This window comes from Aphelocoma coerulescens, chromosome 1 (assembly GCF_041296385.1).
Source record: "Aphelocoma coerulescens isolate FSJ_1873_10779 chromosome 1, UR_Acoe_1.0, whole genome shotgun sequence".
Classification (NCBI taxonomy): domain Eukaryota; kingdom Metazoa; phylum Chordata; class Aves; order Passeriformes; family Corvidae; genus Aphelocoma; species Aphelocoma coerulescens.
Genome location: NC_091013.1, coordinates 31877384 through 31904625, shown reverse-complemented (window position 1 = coordinate 31904625; position 27242 = coordinate 31877384). Strand labels below are relative to the sequence as shown.

Below are 27242 nucleotides of genomic sequence, written 5' to 3'. Positions count from 1 at the left end.
TTTCAGAGTAAATGACCGTAGCCTATTTTTTATCATCATAAACATGTGAGCAGGTCTGCAATATGTGTTTACAGCTCTGTAAATACACCTGTGTTTGCAGGATTGGACCACAGAGAGAACATTTTAATTTAATGTTTAATTGAAACGAGATGTTGTAACACAGAGAGGTCCTAACACTGATAGAGCCACAGCCTGTGAAGTCAGTCTCAACACCATTTGGACTCTCTGACTCTCCATCATTGAAAACAAATAGGAGGAACAAGAGCAGCAGTGAAAGGTCTTTGCAAACTATGCTCTTTACTTATTCAATACAAATTATTAGCACTACTTATATTTGTGATTCTAAAACCAGTACAAGCCTTTCGGTACCATGTCAACCATTTCTCCTCAACAACCCAATTTCACAGATTCCATCTTGAAAAATCTACCAAAAAATAGAAACGTGCACTTTTTTTAGTAAAAGCCAGTAGTGTAGCACAAGGCACAAGACAAAAACATCAATATGTTTAAATAAAAACATTTTGTGTATTAGGGAAAAAGCTGTAATCAAATGCATAGGTCTTAGGGCATTAGTGAAACAAATTATTTTTCCCAAAGGAAGCATTAATACCTCTCAAGTAGGACAGCACTCAAAGCCCAAAGATAATTACATAATTACTTATCTTAGACAGAGTATTATGTTACACTATATTGGAATTGAACAATAGTCCCTTGAGCAAATCAGTATTTTGATACCTTTACAGTATTTTCACACTGTCCTAGGTAGTTTAGTGAACCATTAGGAAGTTCTGACACTAACATTCTATTGGATCAAATAATACACGTGTTCTGTTAATTATTACATCCTTAAATATCCAGTAGATTTCATTTTAACGCTTGATCTCGACTGGACCAAGCCAATTGCTAAAAATAACTATGTGCTGTCTACGATGTAGCAATCTTCCTGCTCCCTTCCAAAAGGAGTTGCTGCAGCACTACTTCCTGAGGCTTAGTGATTGTGGCTGAGAAAGGAATAAAGATCACTTGAACCATCAACCTACAAACCCCTGCAGTAGGGCAGACCATGGAAGAGTCCTTGACTACCAAACCCCTGTATCATTTCTACTCTTCTAACTGACATTTAAATACCTGCCATGTGGCTTTATATTTATTTTTAGTTCCTTTTAAATTTTTTTTCCCCGTGGAAAAGGCTTGTGAGTAATACTTTGGAATTAGAGTGTAAAGTTAAAGAGACTCTTATAGACATCAATTATCATTTTAGTGTATGCAAAGAGATAATATGGTAACTAGGTTGTGGAAAACAAAGGACGCTTACAGCACTTGAACAAATGAACTAGCTTCCATATGATCAACAGAACACAAAAATGTGAAATCAGAGTTATTTAGATGGCAAAAATAAAGTCCTACACATACAAGGAATATAAACATTCTCTGACTCATTATAGAACAGTTGCTTAAGACAACTAAATAGTCAGCGTGTGCTCATTCACTGAAGTAATCAATTTTAGAAACAATAAGTGTTGCATGCATCTGTTCAGACTGAATGTAAATCAGACACTTGACTATAAGCTTCAGCCAAGAAAAGAAGTTACTACAGCTCTCTCCCCTCTCAGTATTTCCTCATCTTCTTTCTAATCAGCTTGTCTGAAGTTATTTGAGTTTTCATGTGTAAGAGTTACACTAGCATTTATTTCTTAAAGGCTTGTAGAGGCAGGGACACTGGAAGAAGAAAAAGTAAATGTTCCTCTGGAAAAACAGTTCTTAAACAGAACCAGTTAACATTGACCACAGTCATGGTTTAAGCACTATATAATGCTTCTTACTCCCATAAATCCCACTTTCTTACCAGTGGGGGACTGAAAAACATTACCATTCCCATCTATTACAGATTAATTGGGTAGAAAACCTACTGGAGAGGAAGCAGCTTGCACACACATTTTACAACCTTGGTCAACTCCTCATCTCAGAAAACAGTTCTGTTCTGAGGAACCGTTTGAGATACCCATCTACTAATGAAACTCTTCCTCAACACATCAAGTGAACTCTCAGTTCCATACCTTGTATTATTTCTAATAGTAAAAGATGATCAGAATTTACAGTAAAGTCACAAAAGACCACTTCAAAACAGAATGACACTCTGCAGCTTGTTTTGGATTTCACATTTTTATTGTAAGTACATGACAAGTACCCAGAACTTGCAGCTTTATGCTTGCCTTCTTTTTGACATTTAAATGCACATTGAGGTCAATCTGTTGGAATACTCAGGAGTAGATACCTTCCACGAAAACACTGCATGACAGGATGCAGCAGGTACCATCTTCTTACTTTAATCTCTGGTTTGTGTAGAGCGCTGATGAACCCCAAATTCCCATGGCTAGGTCTCTTGATGAGGACTTCAGTATCCCTTCCTTCCTCTGAATCTTGCCCTGGTATCCAACTGAAAATTGAAGTCAATATATTAAGAGCAGGTATTTTCCAAAAGAAGTATTGTTGAGTGCTCATGCTACCTTGGCACTTTGTACCATCAGAAAAAAGGCCAGAATAAAGCTGAAGAAAACTAGTGATACAGCCAACAAGCTACAGGGGATTCCAATGAAAGAGACATTATATGATCTTAAACCTCACACAAAATGAAAATTATGTGATAAGCTTCCTGTGCATTCTGAAATAAACAATCTAACAACATAAATGACAGAGCAGCAAAGTAGGATAGAAAGGAATACATAAAAAACAAAGTAGTGTAACTCTGCTTAGATCAGCTTTGCAAATGTAACTGATAAACTGAAGGAGGAAAATTCAGATTTGGTTTAAGTGGGAGTCACTGTAAATGTCCGTGAGGAGAGGGATAACTTAAATACACAAAGTTTCTGGAAAAAATAGAAATAAATCGGTAAAAACAGAAATAATATTCAGCTCGTAAAATCTGCAAGTTTATTCGTGGCAATTACAGGAAAAGCATTTCATGAAAGGCTGAAGACGAATGTAAAGCTAAAATAAAAGCCACAGAACTTACAGAAGCTAAACTGCAAGTTCTTTCTCAATGCAACAGAAAAACATACTTTGATCTTGGGAGAAATCTTCTGAATTTAGATAGCCAGTCTTGAAGATGGCAGTGACAGACTGCAACTCAGCCATATTCTGATATTAGACTGAGGAGGTTTCTTCTACCACCATTATCCAACCTTCTAGAATTCAGAACTGCAGCAAAATTTGTAAAGAGCTAGACTCATGATGACACAGCTTGTCCAATAACCAAGCAGCTTTCACTTTAAACCTTGGCCCTACTTCAACATGTAAAGTGCACTAAAGTTTACTCTTCTGATAAGACTTTCTCCTTCCTTGAAAAGAAAACAGCATCTAGGCAAAACCCCTGATGATTTTAGCATACTGTAAATTGTATCTGCTTTTAGTGTCTAACATGGTTTTGCACACTCTTTAAGTTTCACTATTATAACAAATAACAAATTTGACTGAGCATGATTATTGAAATTTACAGAATTAACAGGACAAGAAAAACATCACTCATCAGCCTTAAAATCCGGGAGAGTTAAATAAAATCATTTAAGAGTCAGGCTTCTTCCTGCATGACTGGAGACATGTAGCTAGAAACTTAGTTTCATTAGGCTCCCTTAACAATCCGTAGACAGCAAAATACAGGCACATCACCTGCAGATACATATGTTGCTACTGCAGCTTTATGGAGGTATTTCAAACTTTCAATACACAGCATTTTCCTATCCACAGAAATAATAATTTGTCACTTTATGGATTATTATGGTTCATAGAGAGGAGAGGTACAAAAGCTGCTATGACTAATACAAAACGGAAGAAAAATTTAAGGTACCATTTCAGCTGTACATTCTTTATTATGTATCACATCAGCTAAAAATATAAATAAGCCCTGCACTTCCCATGCTTAGAAAGTTTTAATACCATCTTTACCACATCTTAAATATGTTTTAAATGTTATGGAAACACAAGCAAAAAAACTCTGGACAAGAAACTCCTATCAAAATAGGGAAAACTTTATCTAATTACAATTTTAAAAATTACTTATCATTACCCTATGGGATAGTTCATCATATAAAAACAGAAACTGTTATTTATCATGAATTCTAGGACTCCAAGAAAATTAATGATTAAATATGAACTCAATGCAAGACCCTGTTTCAATAGTAAAAGTCTCACTTCATTTCATTGAAACGTTCTCTATATAGATGCTTTTCAATGACCTTACAGACAAGAAATAATTTGTTGATATTCTTCCAATTACCTGATCTACTATTACTTTTTAACACAAAACTTTACTAAAAACAATAGTGAAAATACCTACCTCACTGTTACCTGTGACGTTCTAAGCCTAAGCCAATCTAAACATGCCCTTTTTTCAATTTCTCCTACTCTACAGCTTCTTCTTCATGAGAACTGAGTACAACATCCATAGTTTAATCAGGATTCAAAGGCAAGAGCTGTTCTGCTTAATGACACCTGCCTTACTGAAATAGTGTTTTTCTTCAAAAGAGGGGGAAAAGGACAGGAAACATCCAGGCCAGTAGCAGAAGACGCATCACACTTACCATTGATCTTTTGCATGCAAAGAATGTCACTTGCAAACTCCTACAGTGTCCTTCCCTCAAGCATTGTTTGGGGCTTTTGTTTTCCTAGCAGATGAAGAAAGAAGGGATTAAAATTTTGATTCCTGCAGCTCGTCAAAGAGACATCAAAATACTTCACAGAATGATAGAACAGAGTTGCCGAATATTCTGAGTTGGAAGGCACCCACAAGGATCATCTAGTCCAACTCTTAAGGGAAGGCCAATACAGGGATGGGACCCACGACCTTGGCGTTATTAGCACCACGCTCTGGCCAACTGAGCTGATTTGGGTTGGAAGGGGCCTTTGAGGATCATTTAGTTCCAACTTCAGAGAAGTTCACTGGGGATTTCGTTTCGGTACCGTGACTTGCACTCTCCTCTCAGCTGTAATTCCCTAAGCTGCTGCAAAAACGAGGTTAGAGGCCGTAAAAAGGCGACCTGCGAGTGCCTGCCCCGGGAGGACAACCGCGCTCACCTGCAGGACGCAGGGGCTCTCCAGGAGGCACTGCCGCAGGTCCTCCCTCACGCCGCCGCAGGCGCGCCCGTCCTCCTCCTTATCCTCGTAGTACTTGGGCATGGCGGCGAGCCCGGCGCTACGCCCCGCTGCCGCCCGCCCCGCGGCCACCGCCAAGCGCGGCCTCCATCCCGAGCGCTGCGGCCGCTTCCGGCGGGGGCAGGAAGGGACGGGGCGGCTCCGGGAAGGATCCCGAGCGCCTGCGCCGCGGACGGTGCCGGAAAGCCGCGGGACGCGGCCGTGGTGGCGGTGCCGGGCGGGGCGGGGGTCGCGCTGCGGAGCGGGGCAGCAGGTGAGACCCTTAGCGCGGGGCGGGGCTCGGGGTTGCGGCGCTGCCCGGCCCGGCGCTGAACGCGGGCCCCGCTGAGGGGGGGCGGGTGTTTGTCAGCAGCGACGGCCGCGCCGCTCCTAAGTCACGGAATCGTACACTGTTAAGAACTGGAAGGTACCGTAAAGATCATCTGGTTCCAATCCCCCCACCGTGGGCAGGGATGCCTCCCACTAGACCAGGTTGTTCTAAGCCCCATCTAAACTGGCCTTGAACGCTGCCAGGGTTAGGGCATCCACAGCCTCCTGGGCAGCCTGTGCCAGTGCCTCACCACCCCCACAGTAAAGAATTTCTTCCTTATATCTAACCTAAACTTCCCCTGTTTCAGTTTGTACCCGTTACTCCTTGTCCTATCGCTACAGTTCCTGATTAAGTATCCCAGCTTCCCTGTTTTCCCCCTTCAGATACTGGAAGGTGCTAGGAGGCCTCCACGCAACCTTCTCTTCTCTCTCTAGGGCTGAATTGCCCCAACTTTCTCAGCCTGTCTTCATAAGGGAGGTTGTCCAGGCCTCCCGTCAACTCCATGGCCTCCTCTGGACTTGCTCCAGCAAATGTCATTGTTTATACTTGTGCTCAGTTTTTGTCACTTCAGCATTGTGGCCCTCATCACGTGATTTTATTTGTAGCCTTTATTATGTGCAAAATCAAATACATCTTCTGAAATTCCTTCTTTAGCAAGATGCTGCCAACCACGTTGGTTAATTCTGGGAGCCAGGGCAATGGTGTGCTGAGCCCCCGAGATGCTGCGAGGCACACGGCCGGAGCAAAACGCTACAAGTACCTCCGGAGGCTCTTCCACTTCCGGCAGATGGACTTCGAGTTTGCGCTTTGGCAGATGCTTTACCTGTTCACGTCACCCCAGAGGGTGTACAGGAACTTTCACTACAGAAAACAGACAAAGGACCAATGGGCGAGAGATGATCCTGCTTTCCTAGTGCTGCTCAGTATCTGGCTCTGTGGTGAGTGCAGGAGAACAGACAGCATAAGGAAGAGGGAGGGAAAGTTTAGGGATGAATGTTTATTTTCTTTCTAGTAACACACACAGAGAAAAGGCCAATTTGTATGGGTGATCTTTTAATCAAAGTAGAACAGAAGAAAAAGGCCTAGCCTTTTTGAAGTTAAGGTGGGAAGTAGAAATCAGAGTAGGCTTAAGTAGTACTCTGCAGTTTTGAATTGATCTCTCTGTTGCAACTCATTTTTTGTTGCATTTAAAACTGCATAGTTCACTGTAACTTTACAGACAGTAAGAAAACCCTATGCCACACAGCAGTGTTTTTGTTAAAAAATACTGAATATTTGGTTTACCTGAATATTATGGATAAAACACTGTTTTTACCATAAAGGCCCTGATGAGATTCTGTATATTGCAGAATTAAGCAATAAAAAAGTGGCTCATATAAATGACTGAACTGCAAATTAAATAAGTATTGTCTCAGTTGCCTTCTATTAAATAGTGTATTGCTGTTTGTAATAGAAAAACTCTTAACTGAAATAGAATTACACATGTGGTTTGGGTTAACAAGGAACTTTTATAAAACAAAGAATGTTCTATTGTAGCATTGTGTGAATTTAAAAAAAAATAGTTTGGGTGGAGCATTACAATTAGACCCAAGTACAGATGAGCATTCATATTATGAATAAATTGCATTATATCTAGTTTTTGGTGGAAAAAAAGTGAGCTGTTGGACTGAAAATCTCAGGGGAAAAATAAAAAGGAAACTGGAGATTTCATAACAGGATACTCAAAAAAACCCCCATCAGTTTAAGATCTGATGCTTTCTTTTCCACAGCTGACTTTAATAATCTTTCTCTGCTTTCAGTGTCTACTGTAGGATTTGGATTTGTGCTGGACATGGGTTTTTTTGAAACAATAAAACTGCTACTTTGGGTTGTATTCATAGACTGCGTAGGCGTTGGCCTCCTGATTGCAACTCTAATGTGGTAAGTAGTGATTTCTGATGCCAAATTCACTATTGCTGTTCAGACACAGAGAGGCCTCTGCTGTTTGTGAGACACTTGGTTCTTTCTTTGGGGTAAACTTATACACAGGTATTGACCATAGGTTTTATGCTGTTGTAGTAATTGTTTCAAAATGATACCTTAAAAAAGAACGCACCTCTTTCTTTAGTATTTCCTACAAAGATAAATGGTCAGAAGGTCTGTATTATAATGAACATTCCAGCTTTTTTTCTTTCTTCTTGAGCTGGTTAATGTTCAGTAGTAATGCCAATTTAAAAAAAAAAAGGTGATTAAAAAAAAAAAAGCTGTTTAATCGAAATAATGAGTGAAAAAGTCACGTAGCGTGAGCCTGAGGATGATTCTGTTTAAGTAGGGCAATATACACATGGCCCATGCTTCTTGCTGAAGATTGTAGCTAGTGCCACTACAGCCACATCTGTTTTGTCTTGTGCTTGGCAGCTTTTTGCTTTGTTGGTAGTTGCTGCTAGTTTTATCCTCTACTGTCCAGAGACTTGCAGAAGTAGAGAGGCAGGAGCAGGTCATTTCACAACGCAGGCCTCGTCAGCACCATAGATGTGTCCTGCAGCAGTGAGGGAACCATGAAGTGATAGGAAGCCTGTGTTTCTGGGGCAAGGGGAGGGCACCAAAGAAAGAATTTTTATTTTACAAGGAACTTCAGAAAGCAAGGGCATTTAAGAGTTCTTAATGATGGAGCTGACATCTTAAAGTGATGATAGTTGGAAAAGGGATAAATCCTGACAGTGGCCTCAGGAACTCCTGCTTGTAATTGCAAAATTGAGAATGAGGTACATAAAAGAAATATAACTGATAGATGAAATGTCTACCTGACCTATGCTCCTGTCTGGGACAGCAGCCCATAAATTGCTTGGGCTAGAGCTTATAGTAATGCTCCCTGCTACCATCCTCAGCAATTTGTGCTTCAGAATGCAGTCTCCTAAGACAGGAAGACTTCAGCATCTGCTAATTTTCCTCTGTCTTTTAATCAGCCTCAATACCAGTCACCTGGCTTAAGTTTGGTTCAAGTCCTTTCTTCCAGTGCAGGCTCACCTTTTTTCCCAAAAGCTCCCCCCATTCCTAATGAGTCTAAACCCCTTCTTGCCTCACCTCTCCTCACCTTGCACCCAGGCTCTGCCTCTTTGCAACCCCACCCTTGGCACAAAGAGTAGGTCAGAGGAAGCTTCCATGAAAACTCTGGTCTCTTATTTCTGAGCATCTATTGACTTCTTGTTCCTCTTCTAAATGGGATAAATATTTTGATGTCAGCAGAACTTAAGCTGAAGGAAGGAGCCTTGAGGTTCATTCAGTAGCCTGTAATACTGGGCAGTGCACGTTGCATTTTGCACTTCTTTTCAGTAAGAACAGGCACGTTATGACCACTCTCCTGGCCTCCTCCTGTCCTTGCAGTGCATCAGTTCTGTGTGAGGTGTGCTGATCCTGTACAAGCACTTCACTGGTCATCTTCCTGTGTGTACAGAGAGAATGAGCCTGTGGCTGCACTGATAAATTGTAGCACTGATCTCTTCTTTATAAAGGAGTTTTGTTTCTGTATTACCCTCAGGGTCTTTCAGCTGCTTGTAGCATGCAGGGATGTGATGACAGTTTTAACAAAACCATTTTAACAGTAGTCTGGTCTGCGTGATTCTTGCATGTTTTTTCTCCCAGACAGCAGAAACTTTGTGGTGGAGGGTTGGGATCACATACAACTTACTACATCAAAGCTATGTTTTGTCAGTCAGCTTTATAGCTTCATATTAACAACAGTCTCAAATATCTTTTCATGTAGGTTCATTTCAAATAAGTACTTAGTGAAGCAGCAGAACAGAGATTATGATGTGGAGTGGGGATATGCCTTTGATGTACATCTGAATGCTTTTTACCCACTTCTAGTCATTCTGCATTTTATCCAGCTGTTCTTCATCAACTGTAAGTAGAATACTTTGAGCTCTGCTTCAAAATGGTGCACTATCACAACAGCTGAAAGCAGTTATCTCTTGCAGATGTCATCATATCTGATTCTGTCATTGGGTATTTTGTTGGGAATACGTTATGGCTGATTGCAATCGGCTATTACATCTACGTGACATTCCTAGGATACAGCGGTGAGTAACATCAACTTATTTTGTATTTGTTTGACTAAAAAGAAGAGCATGTTTTCAGGCTATTGATTTGATCTTAGCATATTATTTGTAAAGCAGAGGCTTAGCTAACTGTTGAAGTAATTATTTCTTTGTGGTAAATGAAGTTTGATAGAAATGTACCAATCCGTGGTTGCAGCTGGGTGGACATCTTAACCAAAGAATTTATATTCTCCACCTCACCTTCTTTTGTTAGACCTGTAGCACCACAACTTGGTTTTCTTGTTCCTCTGTAAATCCACTTGAAGATGTTTGCATTAGATAAAAATTCTGTGATGAGTTTAAGACCATAGTTTTAGATAAAACAGTTCCCCAAAGCATTTTGTGATAACAATAGGACTTGCAGGGCAGAGATGTCTGAGGAGGACAGCAGAGCAGAACTATTTTTTATTGCTGCCTTGCCCCAAGGCTACTCTACATGAAGCACATTTTTAAAGAGCACTACTTTATACTTGCTTCAATATTGCTTCTGTTTCAGCATTGCCTTTTTTGAAGAACACAGCCATTCTTTTGTATCCATTTGCACTTCTCATCATGCTCTATTTGATCTCATTAGCATGTGGATGGAACTTCACCAAGATGCTTTGTTCCTTTTATAAATACAGAGTGAAATAAACCAGGACTTCATGTATCTAATGTTTATTTTGTTTCTACCTTAGCCATTTTGACAGTAAAGAAAAAATTAGGAACCTTTTGTAAATGGTTGTAAATTTCTCTTTATTGTAGATAACTGTGTAAAAAAGTTTGAAGTGTCCTTTTTTATTAAAATATTTACAACAGTAAACATGTTAGCAATTTTGTTCAAATACTTTCGCAGTACATTCCTAAAAACAAGTTACTTGTACGTTTCTGTAGCTTAAATTTAACTGCAACAAGTCTATGTAGCATAACTCTTACTGCAGATACTGGCATAAGCTCTACATTATGAGGGGTTTAAGTGACATCAAAAAGCAGTTTTATTGAAGAGTAATACTGGAATACCTTGCCCTGGGACTGTGTGAAAGTATAGATCTTAATAGTGTTGCGATGGTAAAGCAACAACTGTCTCTAGATACAGATCTGTCCTCTCCTTGTACGAAAAATTGTGAGAACAGATTCACTTTAGTGACTACTTCAAATATACATGGACAACTCTGGCACACAGAAAAAACAGTGATGAAAGGCACAATTAACATGACCCATATCAGGTTTCCAAAGATAGCAGCAAGTTTTTAAACCCAATCTCTAGCAGTCCAGTGGGTATTACTACATCCACCATATTCTGAGTGGCAGGTCAATGAACATGGAAGGGAAGTACAAGTTGGTTTGGCTACAAGGGTGGGCTCATGGCAATGCCTGCAGCAGTGAAGTCCACAAGGCAGAAGTATAAACTGACCATTACAAACAATACCTTATGGAAAGTGAAGATGACAGCTTCCCAATGCAGTGTTCAGCATGAAACATGAGCACTAGGATTCAGTTTCCATAACAACACAAGAGTAAACTGGTTACAGTAAGACAATTTCAATACTAGAATCTGATCTCTAAGGAAAAACTATAATTTATCTTAAAATACCAAATATGCTGGCAGTGCATCTTACAGTACTGTGTGTTTCAGCCACTGTTAAGGCTTGAAGAGATTCATGTTTCCCTCTCAGCAGATGCTGAGCAATGTTCTCTTTTAAACAAGTAAAGCCACTGAACTGCTGAAGCATGGAAGGTGAAGGATTCCGGTCAGGATCTGCTCCGTCCCTGGCTAACAGCACGAGCTCCCGTCCTGCAGGCAGCTGCAGCCTAACTGTACATCTTTTCCCTAACAGGAATCCTAGCATCAGTGATCACCCACTTCAGTTCAACAGTAAAAAATATTTCATATTTAGTGCCCTGTGGTGTGATACCACTGAAGGACTCAGGGCCTGTGTACCTTCCCTTTAGAAATATCGAAGTTTTTCCCATGGAAAGAAGGTTTCATCATTCTGCTTTAACTTCCACCAGCTCACTGTTCACAGCAGAAATCAGCAAAACCCTTTAGCGACCACTAAGGTCGGAAAGGTGACACTCAAGGACTAATTCACCAGGTCTCCATGGGCTGTGTGTTTTACATCAGCAATCCATGCTAGCCTGAAAACACCAGTTGTTTAATAGCTTTCCAGCCTTATGCTGGTGATTGTAAAGATGATTTAAAAACACAAGGACTTCTTTTTTCCCCTTTCTAGCTACAGTTACTTGTTCTAGCTTTTTCAGAATGCATCCTTCCTCGTAAGAACAAATACAGACCCTTGGATTCATGTATTTTAGGGGAGCAAGGTTGGAAAAGATGCCATTTTTCTTTTCCCCCACAAGACTAAAATAATACTTTCCAAGTTGGAGGCGAACTACAAATTACTAGGATACTTCATCTGGAGGAAATATTTCCAACAAAATACAGAGATTACTGAAATTATAATATATTTGGGGGAAAAAAAAAGAAGGAAACTGTTACACAGTTGTTTAATTTTTCCAAAAACTAATTAACTTCAGGTCATTCAAGGAACTGTGTTTCACACAGGCAAAGTATAAATTGCTTTGCTCTAATCTGACTCAAGGTATTTAAAAACTGCTTTGAAACAGCCAGACAAGCAGTGATACGACAGAAGACTCCAGTCTTTTCTTGGTCCATGAATCACATCTATCTGAATTTTTCTAAGCCATCATTAAGTACAGAAAAAATGAATATATCTATAGGAATTTTTTCCATCAATGAAAACACACAGTTGAGATGCCTGCAAAAGCTCAAAGCCTTATACAGTGCTTTAGAAACACTCTTTAATTATCACATCCTGTTCACATTATTTACAAAGTTTTCAGTAGAATGACCCACTGAATGAGCAAAGCAAGATTATACTGACAGTCTTGTGTTTCCTTGGTCCCAAGCAATCCTTATCAGCTCAGAAAAGCAAGTGTTAGCATCAGCCAGTCTGACATACAGTGTAAGAAGTTCATTTGCCCAGATAATGAAGGTTTCTGGCTATGCCTTTGGTTTCACAAAAATTTGCTTTTCTGAAGCTTTAACAGGATCAGAATGAGCTAACAGGAGCATAGGATAGTGCAGTTCATTTTGAAACACTTTCCATTATTGGATAACTGTAAGATTCAGCAGTCCCAAGGGGATTTTTAAGGTCACAACAAAAATAACTTGAAACTGAATACATGTAGGGAAAAACTCCCCCAAAACAGTAATAGGCTTAAGATGCTGTTTAAGATCTCTTATGGTAATACTGTCCCTTACAATGGAGACATGCAGGAGACACCAGCCCCACTGCTGCAGGCCCAGTCACAAAGAGTGCCTGAGCTAGAGGCTGATAAGCCAAACAGCCCAAGTGTTCTTACTTTACTATACTTCCAGGAAGGAGACTTGCACTACTTTAGCCTGACTCGGGGATTGGAATTTAAAGGTACAAAGCCCAAAACAGCTGTCGGCAGAAATAATTAAGATAGAAAATATTTTCCTTGCTTTTTATATTTCTCAGCAAAATTTCCAAGCAAATTTGCGGAAGTACCTGATTACACCAGCTCTGAATTTACCTGGATCTATGAAATATAATTTTTATTAATGTGGCACATTTATCCAGAGAGCCTATAAGCTCAGGAACATTGAAAATATTAAAGCAGCCCAGAGTATTTTCAACTCCTGCTACTACGACATAATAAAAATGCACCAATCTTTAGAAAACAACCCACATTTTACCATGCACTAGTTAATTTGTTGTCTTGGATAAATTTCTTCTCAACGTTTTTGAAAACTAAATATACTACTAACCAGAGTCTTGCAGTCAACGTGGTACAGGTTCTATGTATTTAAATATATTAGCAGTGATTAATCTTAACTGCTGTGAAATATCAGGAACAGTGATGCTTTGAGAATAAGCACACAGCGTTCTTAAACAAGTGGTACCAGTAAACTTCTGGACTCATGGAAAAATGGAAAAGGTCACTGTCAGCAAAACTAATTATATTAAGAAACTGCAGTATCTAATGTATTTCTGCAGTCTGGATTGTAATAAATAACCCTCGTTTAAGTAACTTGCAGCATTCATTCACAGACTCAGCTGAGAAGAAAACCTAAATACTTTTCTCAGACCTTTGCTAGCTAATGTGTGATAAAAAGCCATTGCATGTTGATAATTTGATGGCAGGGCATTATACAGGGAACCAACAGGGCTGTAGCACCACAACAGGCTAAAAGTCACACAGGATTCAGAGCCTCGTGACCCACATTCCAAAATCCAAGAATAAGCTCCATTTATGTGACCAGTGCTTAGCTTATGCCCACAGTTTATGGGCAACACAAGCTTTCCAAGTAGCATTTTATTTACATCACCTGATGCAATCAGGAAAAGTAAACAAGGTCTGCCTGGTATCTAACTTTTCATGAACTTACACCAGTCGGTCTAAAGAGAAGGTCTTACCTCTGTGTACAAATCTTATCTTCCCTGTGTCCCCAGACAACACAGCTAATCTGTACAACAATCTTTAGAAGTAAAGTTCTTCAACTTGAATATTGCTAAACTGTCAAAGCTATGGCACAATTCTCCAACAAGGCAGAAGAGAAGACAGGTTGATGCTATAACCCAGTGAAGGCTTGCAGTGCTAGAGAGGCAGGTTTAGGCTCCTGCTCCTTATAAATGTGTCATGAGAGGCCAAATCTATCAGCTGAACTTTAATGGGGAATTCAAGACCCCTGCTCTAGGTCAGGGAGCCTGCAACAGGTTTCGTGCATCTGTGCCCTGATCACAAAGACATTAAAGGTCTTTTCCAACTTAACTGATTCTATGATTCTGTGTTGGGGGTAGCAGAGTGTTGTTTTTTCCACAGAGGAAAGCTGGCCAGGTTTTGAAATGTCAATTCCAGTAGGCTGGTTCACAGCACAACTGAGGTACCTAAGCCAGCGTGGATGCCTCCCTCCAATGACAGTCAGGTACTTCATTGCTATTAAAGGAAGGAATTCCTGCCTCTTTTTCCAGGCCATTTCTGACTAATTGAAATCTTCCCATGCCTGAGTCCTTACACATAAGCACCTAAGCAGAAGGACTCTTAAGAAAAGCAGCAGCATTAGTACTGCAACAATTCCACTCTGATTGTAGTCCAGATCATGTTCTGTTCCTGACCGAATTTCTGATTCATTTAAGATGACTGCTGTTTCCCTTGAAACAAAAGGCAGGGTACTAACTTGAGGCCAAATTCAGTTCCTACTATAAAGTTAGTGCAAGTTACCATACGGATCCATAAAGGAGTCAAACTAAGACCTTGTTCTTGAACAAAGGAAGAAAAAAACCTGTAACTACTCACTAATGTGTCCAAAGTAAACACTGCAATAACAGAACTTTTTAAAAGGAGACTTCTGTAGGTTAAATGTATCTACTGTTCATTCTTCTGATAAAAGGTAACCTCTTGTCACTCCAAAGCAAAGCTGGAGAATGATTTTCTTCAGTACAGAAAATGAATTTGTTCAGCCTAGGAAATGTTTACAAATATTTTTAGAAAGAACTGGTTTGGAGTAAAAAAAAATTCTTCTAAAATGCAATGGATTCAATCTAAAATCACTGCAGATTTAGTACATAATATGAAACAAGACATTTCTACATGCTTTTTATGTGGCTACAAACTGTACATATTGGAATTTCATAGCCCCAAAGAATAATGCTCTTCAGAACTCTGTTTATGCCTCTGAACATCATTCAGATTCTGTGTATAAAACTACATAATTTAGAAACTTAATCTTGTTTTTTTAAACATGGCAGTATATTTGAAACATGGTATTAATTTATGTTTGCATCTCCAAAGAAAAATGTAGAAAGATAACTTAAACTAGAGAATTCATAAAAAAACTATATCAATTTAAAATTTTACTGCATAAAAATATGTACTTTTCAAATTATTTTAATAAATTAAATATCCCTAACATTTTTAATATATATCCCTGACAGTCTATAAAAGAGGGTTCTTGTTATAGAAAATAAATGGAACTCCGAAAGGACCCCCTTCATAAAACTTATTTAACAATAATTATATTTTTTTCTTCTTCAAGGAATGTAACAATATGTACAACTCTATATTACTATACTATCAAAATAGTACAGGTTAAGCGTAGCAGGGTTCTGTAACCATAAGATGGTAAAGTCACATTACAGTGGAGGACAACTTGGGCCTCGGACGAACGTTATCAGTGTGGAGCATCAGTTTCTGGATGGATCAGATAAGAAGGGGTAAATACAATCTTCTCATCTACAGTAGATTTCACAAGAGGTAGAGTTCAAGTGAAAAAGAATGACATTTGGAATAAGGTGCATGCTCAGTATTTTCAATGTGTGACTTGCTAAGGATGTCAGATTTCATAGGAAGAGTTTTCAAGGATTCTTTTTTTTTTCCTCTAAAGCAGATTTCCATGATCAGTTTGTAATCTTTTTAATATGAATCTGAAATAGAAATCAGAAAACATAAGTCATGGTTTAGTGTATTACATTTCTGAGTAATAAGAAATAACTGGTGTTAGCCAAAAGTCTGAGATTCAAAACAGAATGAAGAAATCTCCCATTCACCAGTTATGTTTTCAAATTTTCTACCCCTTCTTACCTCGTTCAGAATTGCCCACACAGCTGAATTTTGTATCACTGAAAGCCGGAAGGATGAAATAGGATTTAGGCTGGGGTCAACTGTTCCTTCAGCTACACCATTCTCAAACTTCCCTACAAAAGAAACAAAGTACATTCAGTTCAGTCCTGTTCAACAAACTGAAGTATGAAATCCAGAAGATGTATCTGTAGTATCATAATTCCCAGGTGAAACCAGTATCATTCCTGAAACAAAAGGCAGTGAGTGATTTTGACATCAGATCCAGTTCTGCAGCAGCAAACAATATGGGGCACATCATCAGCACACACCAATCTGAACGGGACTGCACAAGAATAAAAGCTTTGAAACTGTCTAAAGGCATTGACACTCAAACTCTGTCAAGATTTTGGCACAGGTATTCATTTAATATCATGGAACTAAACATGATGCCTTTGGCTTATGGGTTTTCAAGGAGGATTAAGGACAAGGAATATCATTAATGTGTAACATATTCCTATTTAAAGCATCTTCAATTATATTAGGGTGAGTAAGAATTCAATTTAAAAGCCCAGTTAGACTTTACAGTTAAACCATATAGACAACAAGTGTAATTTATTATGACAAAAAAAATGTGCTTCCAATATAACAGGATTGCCCAAGCTGTGTCCAGCAACTAATTAAAATCCATGAGTAAAATTTCTCTTCCTTGACAACATGTATCCTTCCCCAACAGCCACTTGGCTGTTGAAATGCCAGTCTCATCCTATGACGAGACAGCTGATTTGTCTGTAGGGTGGATTCACATCCAGGCCAAGCACACAGCTCACACCAAAGTACTTGTGCAGTCACAGGACAGAGGAGGTGATCTTATAAAACCTGGAAATGCCTCTACTATAATCCAGGTGATCAATCCTGGCAGAAAATTTGGATGTAGCTGCACTACAACTAAGAGTCACAAGAGATCTCTGTTTAGTACATCAGTCTCTGAAAAGAAATAGTGGACACAATACTAAGTAAAGCCTACGGGGTCACATACCCAAAAACGAGTGATCAAAACTCAGGTTTAGGTTTGTTTTACTTTTAATGAAGATGTCTTTAACAGTTACAATAGTAAGAATACACTTTTTTTTCTACTGTTACATACCTATCCTGAAGTAACCATCCTCTAAGCGTTTGTCTTTGGTTTCTTTGCTTAATACCAGTTCTTCATTCTGGAACAACAAAGCATAAATGAGATAATTTATTTTGACATATGATTTTGCCAGAGAAAGACAAATGTGTGTGCACTTTTCTTATATATTCAGCATCCATTTTTTCCAAATAATTAAGAAACAGCATGGAATATAGTTATTTATAGCCTTAGACAAGCCAACACAAAAAAATAAGAAAGAGCAGCAGCGTTCCAGAACTGAACAATACTTGGCTTCAAGGGAGAAAAAAGAAGTACTCCAAGTGCCCCATGTAACTCGCATGGTAAGTGCCCCGTGAACAGAATACTTAGCAGATACTGGCATACACAGTAGGAGAAAAGCGAAGGCAGGATCCTGCCTTCTTTTTCTATGACTTAACAAGAGCTTTCTCTCAGACAAATGAAAACTTGCAGCTTTGGGTGAGATGGAAAGCATCAGACCAGTGAGGGAAGCACTGCAATTATCACTGCCTCACTAATATGGATGGGGATTTTTTTAATAAGCACAAAAAAAAAAGTAGAGTAGAGCTTGAGACACAGCTTGAAAATTACAACCATGATCCAACACTGAAAGACCCACTCCAAGAATTGCCCAGGAATTAACTAAAAATGCTTGACAAAACAGAGATTAAATTGATCAGCTTTTTTTTTTTTTTTTTAAATTCCTGTTTTGAAGTGAGGCAGCTGAAAAGTGGTGGGGATTTTTTTTAGTTTATTTGGAGGACAGGTGTTTTAGTTTTCTTTTGTTGTTGTTGTTTGGGGCAGTTTTTTCTTACAAGTTGTCTTGAGGGTTTTTTTAGTGTGCTGCTTGAGTCCCAGGCAAATGCAGTCTGGGGGCACTCTGGTTTCTAAGGGTTGCTTTTGTTTTTCTGAATTCTACTAAAGGAAGATCAGGGTTAAAATACCTGAATGGACTTCTAGCTCTACTGATGTCCAGGGAGAAGAAACAGGGCCCTCAGGAGCTGCTGTCCTCCCACTGACAATATTTTCTGCTGTCATCAGTGGCTTAGGAACAGGCCAGATGCAGAATTTTCTGTTTACCTTTTCCACAAATTGCATCAATAGCAATACAATCTCTGTAGCATTACTTCCTTAAGGGATGCTCCAGTTTGATGGACATTTAACAGCCAAGTAAAGCCAAAAAAGGTGATGCCTGATGCACATTTTTGCTCATTACCTTGTACATTCTTGTATCTTGGGCTTAGATGAAGTGAGGGCTGCTGCTATTTTTGTGGTTGAATGTATTTCCAGAGGTGTTGGGAAACAAACCCCTCTGATTTTATAATATCACACATGTCATGTTGTAAAATTACAATTAAACTAACAAATTTCTTTTTAAGTCTGGGAATAGTAAGAATTTCCTATTTTTGCCTGCTCCAAGGAAGGCAGACTGCGAAAATGGAGATGTGAACTTCTCCATGATGATTTACTTTAAAAAAATAAATAAAAAGGAAGTGGAAAAAAAAAAAGATTCAACACATGGCAATTTTGGCATAGATTTCACGATTCCTATACCACATATATGGGAGAAGATAGAAATACTTTGCCGTTTTAATACTAAATCAAATAAACTTGTCTGAAATAGTAAAATAATCCTCTCAGACTTTTGTGATATATATAGTTAGCTCTAATACCTAGTTGAAGAAAAAGAACCCATACCTTCATGACTTCAAACAAGAATATACTTTAGATAGTGTAGTGCTCTCCTGTGGTAAAACTGACTGATTTATGGGGGAAAAAATCAGATATCAGGGGAAAGGTACAAATTCTGTTTAACAATCTACATATTTCAGTATCTAATGGGTTTGGATGTGTGTCAATCCCTGAACTAAGACTTTCTTACTAAATCAAAAAGCAGATTGATTTAGGTTTCCCATTTCCCAAAATACACAGGAGAGGGAAGACTATTTTTTTTTTAAATAGTAGCAATGAACTAGAAGAAAATGACCTTTTTCACCTCCAAATTACCAACAGCACTTGTGCAGACTGCACCCTGAATGAACATCTGAATAGTTACAATAGTGTTCTGTGAACATACATATCCAAATTAAAAGAAGGAAAAGTATGAGAACATCAGAACATCAAGTTCATACAGTTAAAAGAAGCATTTATGTCTCCTCACCCTGTTAAAAAAGTCAATAAAGAGACTTTGCTTTTATCCTATAATGGAGAAGACACTAATCAAAAAATTCATACCTGAAAAGGCAAAACTTCTACAGTTGTGTTTAGAAGTATGTCTCCTGGATGCTCTGGATTGCCACTGTGAAACAAGTACCTATAAATGAAAAGGGAAAAAAAGACAGTCTACACACATCAGTCAGAATCAGCTGTGTTACTGTCTTACATGTTAATTGTCACATACAGATGTTACAAGGATAAACATTATTTTTATACTGGGCCTACCTCAGCTGGGGCTAAGATGGTTTCACATATTACTGTAATTGGAAGGGGTCAGGTTTTTCAGTTGCTAAAGAGTAGTTGGGCAATGTTGTACAGAGGAAGGGAGTTTGCATCATCTGCTCTTCCCAGATTGCATTACACAAAGCTGTAGTCATTATTGCCTGGCACACACTGGTATCAACTCCAGAAGCAGGAGCCCTGCCTTCCTTCAGCCTCTCCCCAGCACACGTCACCTTCTCCCTGTGCCCACAGGATGAACTCTGCAGATCCATTCTGAACCAGTTCTGGGAACTTAGCCAAGTCAATATTTTGCCAGGTGAGTGTTCCCCAAATGCATCTCTCCCCCACAGTTCATTGCAAAATCTCATTGATGATTGTGCCAGGAATTCCCAACCCACATCCACACCCTTCATGCTACCTGAATTCAAACTTCTATTCCAAAGACAGATTTAAGAAAAAAAAAATCCTCAAAAAAACAAACCAAACAAAAAACCCCCAAACCACAAAAGCCTCTTTTTGACATGTATACACACATAAAAAGGACTTTTTAAAACCTGTACAAAGACCCTCACTCAGTTGTACAATTAATTTTTTTTTTTTAATTGGACAGAGTAAGTATGTTTGAACCATTATCTAAACCATCCCTGTCAGTATCAATCAGTGAAGTGTTCAAATTCTAGCTGCCTCCTCTGAACAGCTTTTGCAGGACTGCACATGTGTAGATAATTTTACAAAAGAGACAGTTTAATTCCTCTTTTTTTATATATAACAGGAATTTCATGTTATTCTGAACACATATTATGTAAACCAGTAATAATTTTTTTTACCACTAGGTGGAATCAATGCTTGAAAATTTTTCACTGCTTACCATTTTTTCTAGTGGACTAGAGTTAATTCAGATTACTGTCATAAACTAATTAGATCCTACACCTACTCAGATACCACTTTTAAGAAGACTATTTTACTTTTATTATGTTTAAATGAATATGTAAAAATCTATCAACACATTTCAAACCTTTCTTCAATTGGAACTTAGATGGTGCTTACTGTTAATTTCTCTTTGACATTAAATATGTCACCAGCCAGAGACAAAATTAGTTCAGAAATTATAACTTGATTAAAATTACAAACATTAGCTCAATTTGGAATTTATCAAGATGTAGTTAGAGATCTAAATTCCAGTTTGTCTTTATCCAATATATCTGAAGTCAGGTGAAGTACCTGTCATTAATCCATACTCCATAGCTACAAGACAAGTAGAAGAAAACTGCGCTCTAACCCTGCCTCAGAAATGCCTGTGATGATAGAAGTATTTTAAGAAACTGCACACACACGTAGAACATTTTTTTTATCAAGGCTCAGGAAAGGAGTAACACCCCACATTGTGACACAAGAAAGCCACACTGATCTATTGCATGGGTTTCAGCAGAACCACACAATTGTACTGCAAAACAGAACTGGACTGAATAAGCCTCAGCAAAGTATGTGTTTCAAGAAAAATAATTTCCACACTGTAGGGTAATGTAAAGGTTAGTCAATTCCAAAGTATACAAGCTACCTAAAACATCCACAGTTCTTCCAAGACAAATCTTGTGACCTTTTCTAGACATTAATGACATCCAGAAAACCCCAATGAATTATTTTTTCTAGGAAGAAGTGTTCATTGTACATTTCAATAGTAAGCAAAACAAAACTCTCAGGAAAGCTGACTGGAAAACTAAAAGTACATTCTGCTGTCTTTTGACCTAACAGATCTAACTAGCCATTCCTTAGTCTGTCAGTTATCCTAAGCAGTACTGGGCATTTTTTCTCTTGAAAACACTGAAAATTCTAAGGAGACTTAATTTAAAATGAAAAGTGATCAAACATTCACCATCTAAGGTATTCCCATCAAATGCTCCACCCAAACCACAGACATGCTGCTTTTCCTTAGCACTTTGTTCTGAGAAGACACACCTAAAAATCCACCAAGAAACTCCCTGTGATCACTGTGCTCTCAATGAACAGTAATTGGTTTTGAAGGTTTGGATGGGTTTTTTTGGAGGAAGTTAGGCAGGAGGGAGGCAGTAGCAGTGAGGGCTTCATTTGTTTGTTTGTGAGGGGTTGTCATTTATTTATTTGGGTTTGTTTGCTTGTTTTTCAAAACAACCCTGCAAGCACACAACCACAGCCAACCATTTTTCCTACTGTGCTATCAGCTTTGAGACTGAGACGCAGCTTCCTCCCCTCAGCAGTTGTCACTCCATTAGAGCAATGCACTCATGAGTTGGCACAATGCCAGAACAATTTACAGCAGTAATTAATCAAACCCAATTTCCAGATTTCCATGTAATCAAACCTGCTATTTTAATGTGTTTTCTATAACTATCTGTTAATCCATATGCACACACAAATGTAACACATGCACATGTCACTTTTTAAATTATGTTTAGAAAGGAAGGGATATTTTTATATCTGAGTCTTGCTTCAACACTTGACAGATAACACCTCCTTAGACATTAAAAGTTACACAGATTGAAAACAGAAACCTAAATACACATACACAGTCAATCCACAGCTATGATAAATATTTTGTTTAGAAATAAAATTTACCAATTAGAAAATTTAATTTAAAATAAAATTTACCTTACAATCAAACAGATATTGTACAGCTCCTAAAGTAAGTGTCATTGGCTATTCTGTCGTAAAACTTGCTTTCCTGACAGGGGAGATTTTCCGTGGAGATTCATTGGAAATGGATTGAGAGAGTAAAACTCATTTTGAAACAAAGGTCAGTTAAACCTCCCATCCCCAAATCCTTGAAATGGCTTTTAGGGAATCTGTCTTTACCTCCCTAAACCTTTTGGGTTTGCACTCTATATGTTCCAAGACCACTTTTACATGACTTGCTGTCATGCTAGATATTTAACTGGACAAGAGAATATTATGGGTTTCTCCCTCCCAGGTTGGGGGAAGACTCTTATGTCCTCTAACTAATGAACTGATTTATTCATCTAATATTTCTTAAGTAAAACAGACTTTTCTGAAAACCACTGAGTCATTTGCAGGACATTTATGGTCCTCATTAAATCACTAATGTAGAGTAACCCAGCTGATAGCAATAGTATTACAAGGTTGGGGTTGTTTCTTTTTATTTAATTCCTGCACCAGTAGTAAGATGTCTGGCCCATTCCTTCTTTCTTTCAAGAGAAACACTGGTTTATAATTGGACTGAATGATCTTAAATGCCTTTTCCAACCTAAATGATTCTATGATTCTAAGGTTTTCAGACTATGATAGGTATTTCTCAATACAGATACTGAAAGACTTGGAAATAGCTTTGCTTTCAACTGTTGAATTATTTTGACACCTGTCCTGGGATTTACACATGACAGTCCATGTAAACAGTAAAAACATGCTTTTTTTCTTCCTAATTACTTGACATTTTTCTTTGGGTAGAATCACTAGATTTCCTTGTCTATCTGCTGCTTAAACGTAACACCTTCTGAACCATTCCTTCAAATAAAAATTCTGAAAGCCATGGATCTCTACATATAGTAATCCCAACCAAACACAAATTCACCTCAAGTTAAAAGAAACAAACCATACTATTGCCTTATGGAATTTTACTTCACTGCTTTCTTAATTACAAAATACGAACATGAACACAATTGAACATTTTTGATCAAAGTCATCAGAGAAAACTAACTTACAACCGCTACGTGTAATACTAATGTATCTGAATCTAAGAGAACCTTTTCTGCTGGCAGGTTCTTTTTGAAGAGTCACAGGTCAAAGATAATAACCAGCTACTCTAGATATTCAAACACAGACAAACCTCCCCTCTACCACAAAATAATTAAATGTATGAACTCACATACATTCTGCTCGTGACCTCAATGTGGTTTGAGAGTAAGAGCATGCTAAGCATTAATATTTCATGTAGCATAAAAAAATACACAAAATTTCAAGAGCACTAAAGGTTTAAAAACAAACACACAAACAGAAAAAACCAACACCAATCACCAAACTAAATGGAGCTAAGTCAAAGCTGCAAAGAAAACTTCTGTTTCCATCCTCAGTGACTTCAGTATTTACCCAAGTTGAGAGGTTGACTTGTTGCCATGGAGCTAGATACACATATAAAATCAAGACAAATAGAGGGGAAAACCCCCCCAGCCAACAACCTGAAACAAATATTCATACACGTCCTAACACACAAAGGGAGGGGAAGGCAGAAGTGTGATTATCATTAATACACTGACAGAAGATCCCATTAGTTTGCCAGTGCAGTTAACTCTCAGGGTACTTCAAAAGCCTACACTCAGGTTCAGAACTCCTCCAATAGTGAGCACCCACAAAGATTCTCACCTTTTGTAATGTGCCCCAGAAAACATATAAATTAATATTACTAATCTGATCTGTTATCTTTAATATACTTTTAATAGCTAAATTTTTTCATTACCTGGGCTTTCAAAAAAACAAAACCAAAATAACTATACCCATTTCTACCCTTCTCCTGTCTTGCTTATAAAGGGATGTATCTCTCTTCTTTCTGTCACATCGAAGCATATTTAGGCCTAAAAAACCATTATTCTCTCTATTACCCAATTTTATTTTTTTCAGGTGTTAAAAAAACTTTAATATTTTATTTAAATAAAGAGCCAGTTATTTTTTAGTCTATAGAAAGTGTTTTAATTAAGTGTTCTAATTAAAAAATAGAACTCAATACACAATAATTTTCTTAGTAAATTATGGCTGCTTTATAAAAGGAAATAGTATACAAAAATTCTATAAACAGCATAATTCACATCCACTGTCAATATATCTGCATTTTGTTTTGAAGGAAACAAGTTATCTCACCTGATATTAAACACAAATATTCTAAGAATATAAGAATGCAGGCCTTTGTGCTCTGTAAACATTAGGAATCAAATTCTTTGCTTCACATTTCCTCCTTACATCTCTTTTTAGCAATCTGATGTATTTTAGTATATCCCATTTTCAGAAAAGGAAAATAGGTAGGAAGGCAGAGAGGAAATGTTTCCTTCCACATTTGAACAAATTATCCATAGCAACATGCAGCCTAAGAGTTTTTAATTCTGCACAACATGAATTTCTATAAAAGCAATATTAAGTCAGCAATTTTTTGGCTCTCTACAGATGCCATCATCCACTGTAAGAGTCATTATTCACCAATTCTATCCAGCATTTTTGATCACTGGATGCAAATGTGGAAAAAGAAAACTAATCTACCTCTCTTGTGTCACTTTCTCAGAATCCTAATTAGGAAGTGCTATTCTACTGTCACTGGAAACCAGTATGAACCATGCACTATGTCCTCATGCAAAATATAAACAGAAGATGAATAATTTCTTGTCCTTCTCTCAAGCTCAATTTATTCTCCTATTCTTCACCTCTGAGTCATTTGAAAAAATTGCTTATAATTCCAAAAAAAGTGTAATTCCTCCAGTCTATATATATATATATACACATATATATATATACACATATATATATATACACATATATATATATACACATATATATATATATATATGCATCTGCCAAATACTCACAGTAGGTAAGCAACATAGTGGGAGCTTTTCCATCTTGTTATAATTCCCAATTTGGAAAAAACTTTTTTGTGCTTGTTTGGGGTTTTTGCTGGGGGTGATTGATTGTTTATTTACAAGGTTATTTCTGCTGAATTTTTAATCCAGTGAGATGTAGAAAGGCTTTGTTGGGGTTTTGGGTTTAGTATGTGTGCAAGTTTATATGTGTGTGTATGTACGTGAACATTTTTTACCCATCCAGCTTGGCTGGGGAAGCACAGATAACGCCATTCAATTTTATTACACAGAGGCATTTGCCACCATTTGAGATTGCACTTGGGTGTGTGACCTCATCACAGGCCAGAAAGATGCAGTTATGACATCTCAGAGACTCCAGTCCTTCTGGAAGTCACGTGAAATATTTTAGAGTATCTCAAGTGGCATTAGAGAGCTAACATTTTGGCAACAGCATTAAGCCTCCAAGATTTCTGACTAAGAACTATAAAGCCAGGAACACTGCCAAATACACAAATCTTGGATATTAGTACCATTAAGGAAGAAGCAGCATGTCCTTGGCTTAGGCAGCTCTTTTCTTCTGTCTCTGATCCGTACTTTGAGGTTTTTTTCCCTTTTCATATGAAGCCCTTGCCTCGTTGTTATGGGCAGAATTCCATGCCCGGAGCAAACAACATCAGTGGCTGGGAGCTTGCCTGCCAAATCCCTGCTGTCAGTGCATCCATTTGAGGATGCTCTACTCATTAGTACAGAAGTTTATGTAAACAGAGAAACCAAAGTCCTCAAATTCTCTTTTATGTACACTAAAAATATTATCCCACCTGAAATGTACTGACAAACAGCAAAACATTTAAACAGAGATTTTCAAATATTTCCTATCCGCTGACATGACCAATACAAGCTTAATAAAATGGCATTGCACTTTAATAGCATATATATTTAGAATCAGAATTAAAGATTACTTCTAAATCATACACTCTGTGTATGTGCACTTCTATGGTTCTTGAACTAAAACTGCCCATAAAAGGTTTAATGTATTGGACTGAAGGGGAGATTCTACACTGAATAGTGATTATGAATGAAGAACAGCTTATACATCAGCCAAGTCACTGCTGTACTCATCTAAAACCAAAACAATTTTGCAGTTCCCTAGGTTTTGAGTGGTTGTTACTGCAAGAGCAAATGATGAGGAAGTTCCATTTCCAGTTTTGGAAAGCTGTTAGAAAGCCTTTTTTTGCTTATAATGCATTTGACCTAGTATCTCTCTAGCCACAGGAGGACTTGCATCCCATAGGATGGATAATTTATTACATTTTGGATACATACAAGACTGACTGCTATAATACTTATTTTGTAACTTTTTTTTACTTAAAAAAAGTTAATTTTATTTTTCACTGCTAGAGAACCTGTTTAAAAAGCTGCCTTTATTTTCCTTTCCAAAATATCAGCTGCCCATCTGTCACTTTTTATGCAGCTGTTTTTCAGCACTGTCACAATAATTTCAAAGCAGGCAAAATAATGTATATGTTTAGTTACCAGTAGCCCAACAAGACACTCAATACATTGATTTTCTAGCTTAAATAGTCAAATATATATTTTCTTGCATGACTATTAATTTTGTGTTGTGAGAAGATGCCATATAATATAAGTGAGGTTAACATCATGTACTCCCTGCGATTCTAATGCCAGCAATATAGAAAATTAGATGAATAGTCTCAAATACTGCACATCCAGTATCTATGCCAATATCAGAGCAGAAGCTAGTAAATGTAATCTACAAGCTGGTTTGTCAAGGTATTAAGATTCCACTTTAAAACTGACATTCCAGTCAGCAAGTTGTACCTTATAAAATCACTTTATTAATAGTCAATGTCACATTAGGATGACTACTCAGTAACTTGCTAAAAGAAGAAACCAACCAAAGATGGGGCAACTACAGAGTTCAAAGCAGTGATGGGGGAGAAGGGGAAGGAAAAAAACCT

At 37.9% G+C, this 27242-nt stretch overlaps 3 protein-coding genes across 4 annotated transcripts in view; 1 reads left to right on the top strand and 2 right to left on the bottom strand.

The window, feature by feature from the left end:
• Positions 1 to 2144: 2144 nt before the first annotated feature.
• On the bottom strand, positions 2145 to 5172 carry COA5 (cytochrome c oxidase assembly factor 5). Its single transcript, XM_069006074.1, has 3 exons — positions 5071 to 5172; positions 4578 to 4661; positions 2145 to 2437 (listed from the first exon to the last, which is right to left on the bottom strand). Exons 1-3 carry the CDS (start codon positions 5170 to 5172, stop codon positions 2396 to 2398), a joined length of 228 nt encoding a protein of 75 aa, XP_068862175.1. The 3' UTR covers positions 2145 to 2395.
• Positions 5171 to 15057, top strand: UNC50 (unc-50 inner nuclear membrane RNA binding protein). Its single transcript, XM_069006067.1, is given in 7 exon segments — positions 5171 to 5302; positions 5304 to 5401; positions 6113 to 6396; positions 7258 to 7378; positions 9201 to 9340; positions 9415 to 9516; positions 10031 to 15057. Coding segments are annotated over 7 exon segments (1014 nt in total). The 3' UTR covers positions 10168 to 15057.
• MGAT4A (alpha-1,3-mannosyl-glycoprotein 4-beta-N-acetylglucosaminyltransferase A) overlaps positions 12008 to 27242 on the bottom strand; it is a 74639-nt gene continuing 59404 nt past the window's right edge. For both annotated transcript variants that reach the window (XM_069006053.1, XM_069006058.1), the window contains exons 13-16: positions 19508 to 19586; positions 17267 to 17333; positions 16144 to 16256; positions 12008 to 15986 (exon numbers count right to left, since the gene is read on the bottom strand). In XM_069006053.1, the coding sequence (XP_068862154.1) occupies positions 15960 to 15986; positions 16144 to 16256; positions 17267 to 17333; positions 19508 to 19586 (286 nt within the window). In that variant the 3' untranslated portion in view covers positions 12008 to 15959. The remainder of the gene's footprint in view (positions 15987 to 16143; positions 16257 to 17266; positions 17334 to 19507; positions 19587 to 27242) is intronic.

Bases quoted from the DNA above. Each gene is read 5' to 3' on its own strand.
- COA5 (XM_069006074.1), bottom strand. From the start codon at position 5,172: ATGCCCAAGTACTACGAGGATAAGGAGGAGGACGGGCGCGCCTGCGGC. The intron at 4,662-5,070 runs GTGAGCGCGGTT...TTCATCTGCTAG, and splicing joins AGAGCCCCTGCGTCCTGCAG to GAAAACAAAAGCCCCAAACA. The intron at 2,438-4,577 runs GTAAGTGTGATG...TTCAATTTTCAG, and splicing joins TTGCATGCAAAAGATCAATG to TTGGATACCAGGGCAAGATT.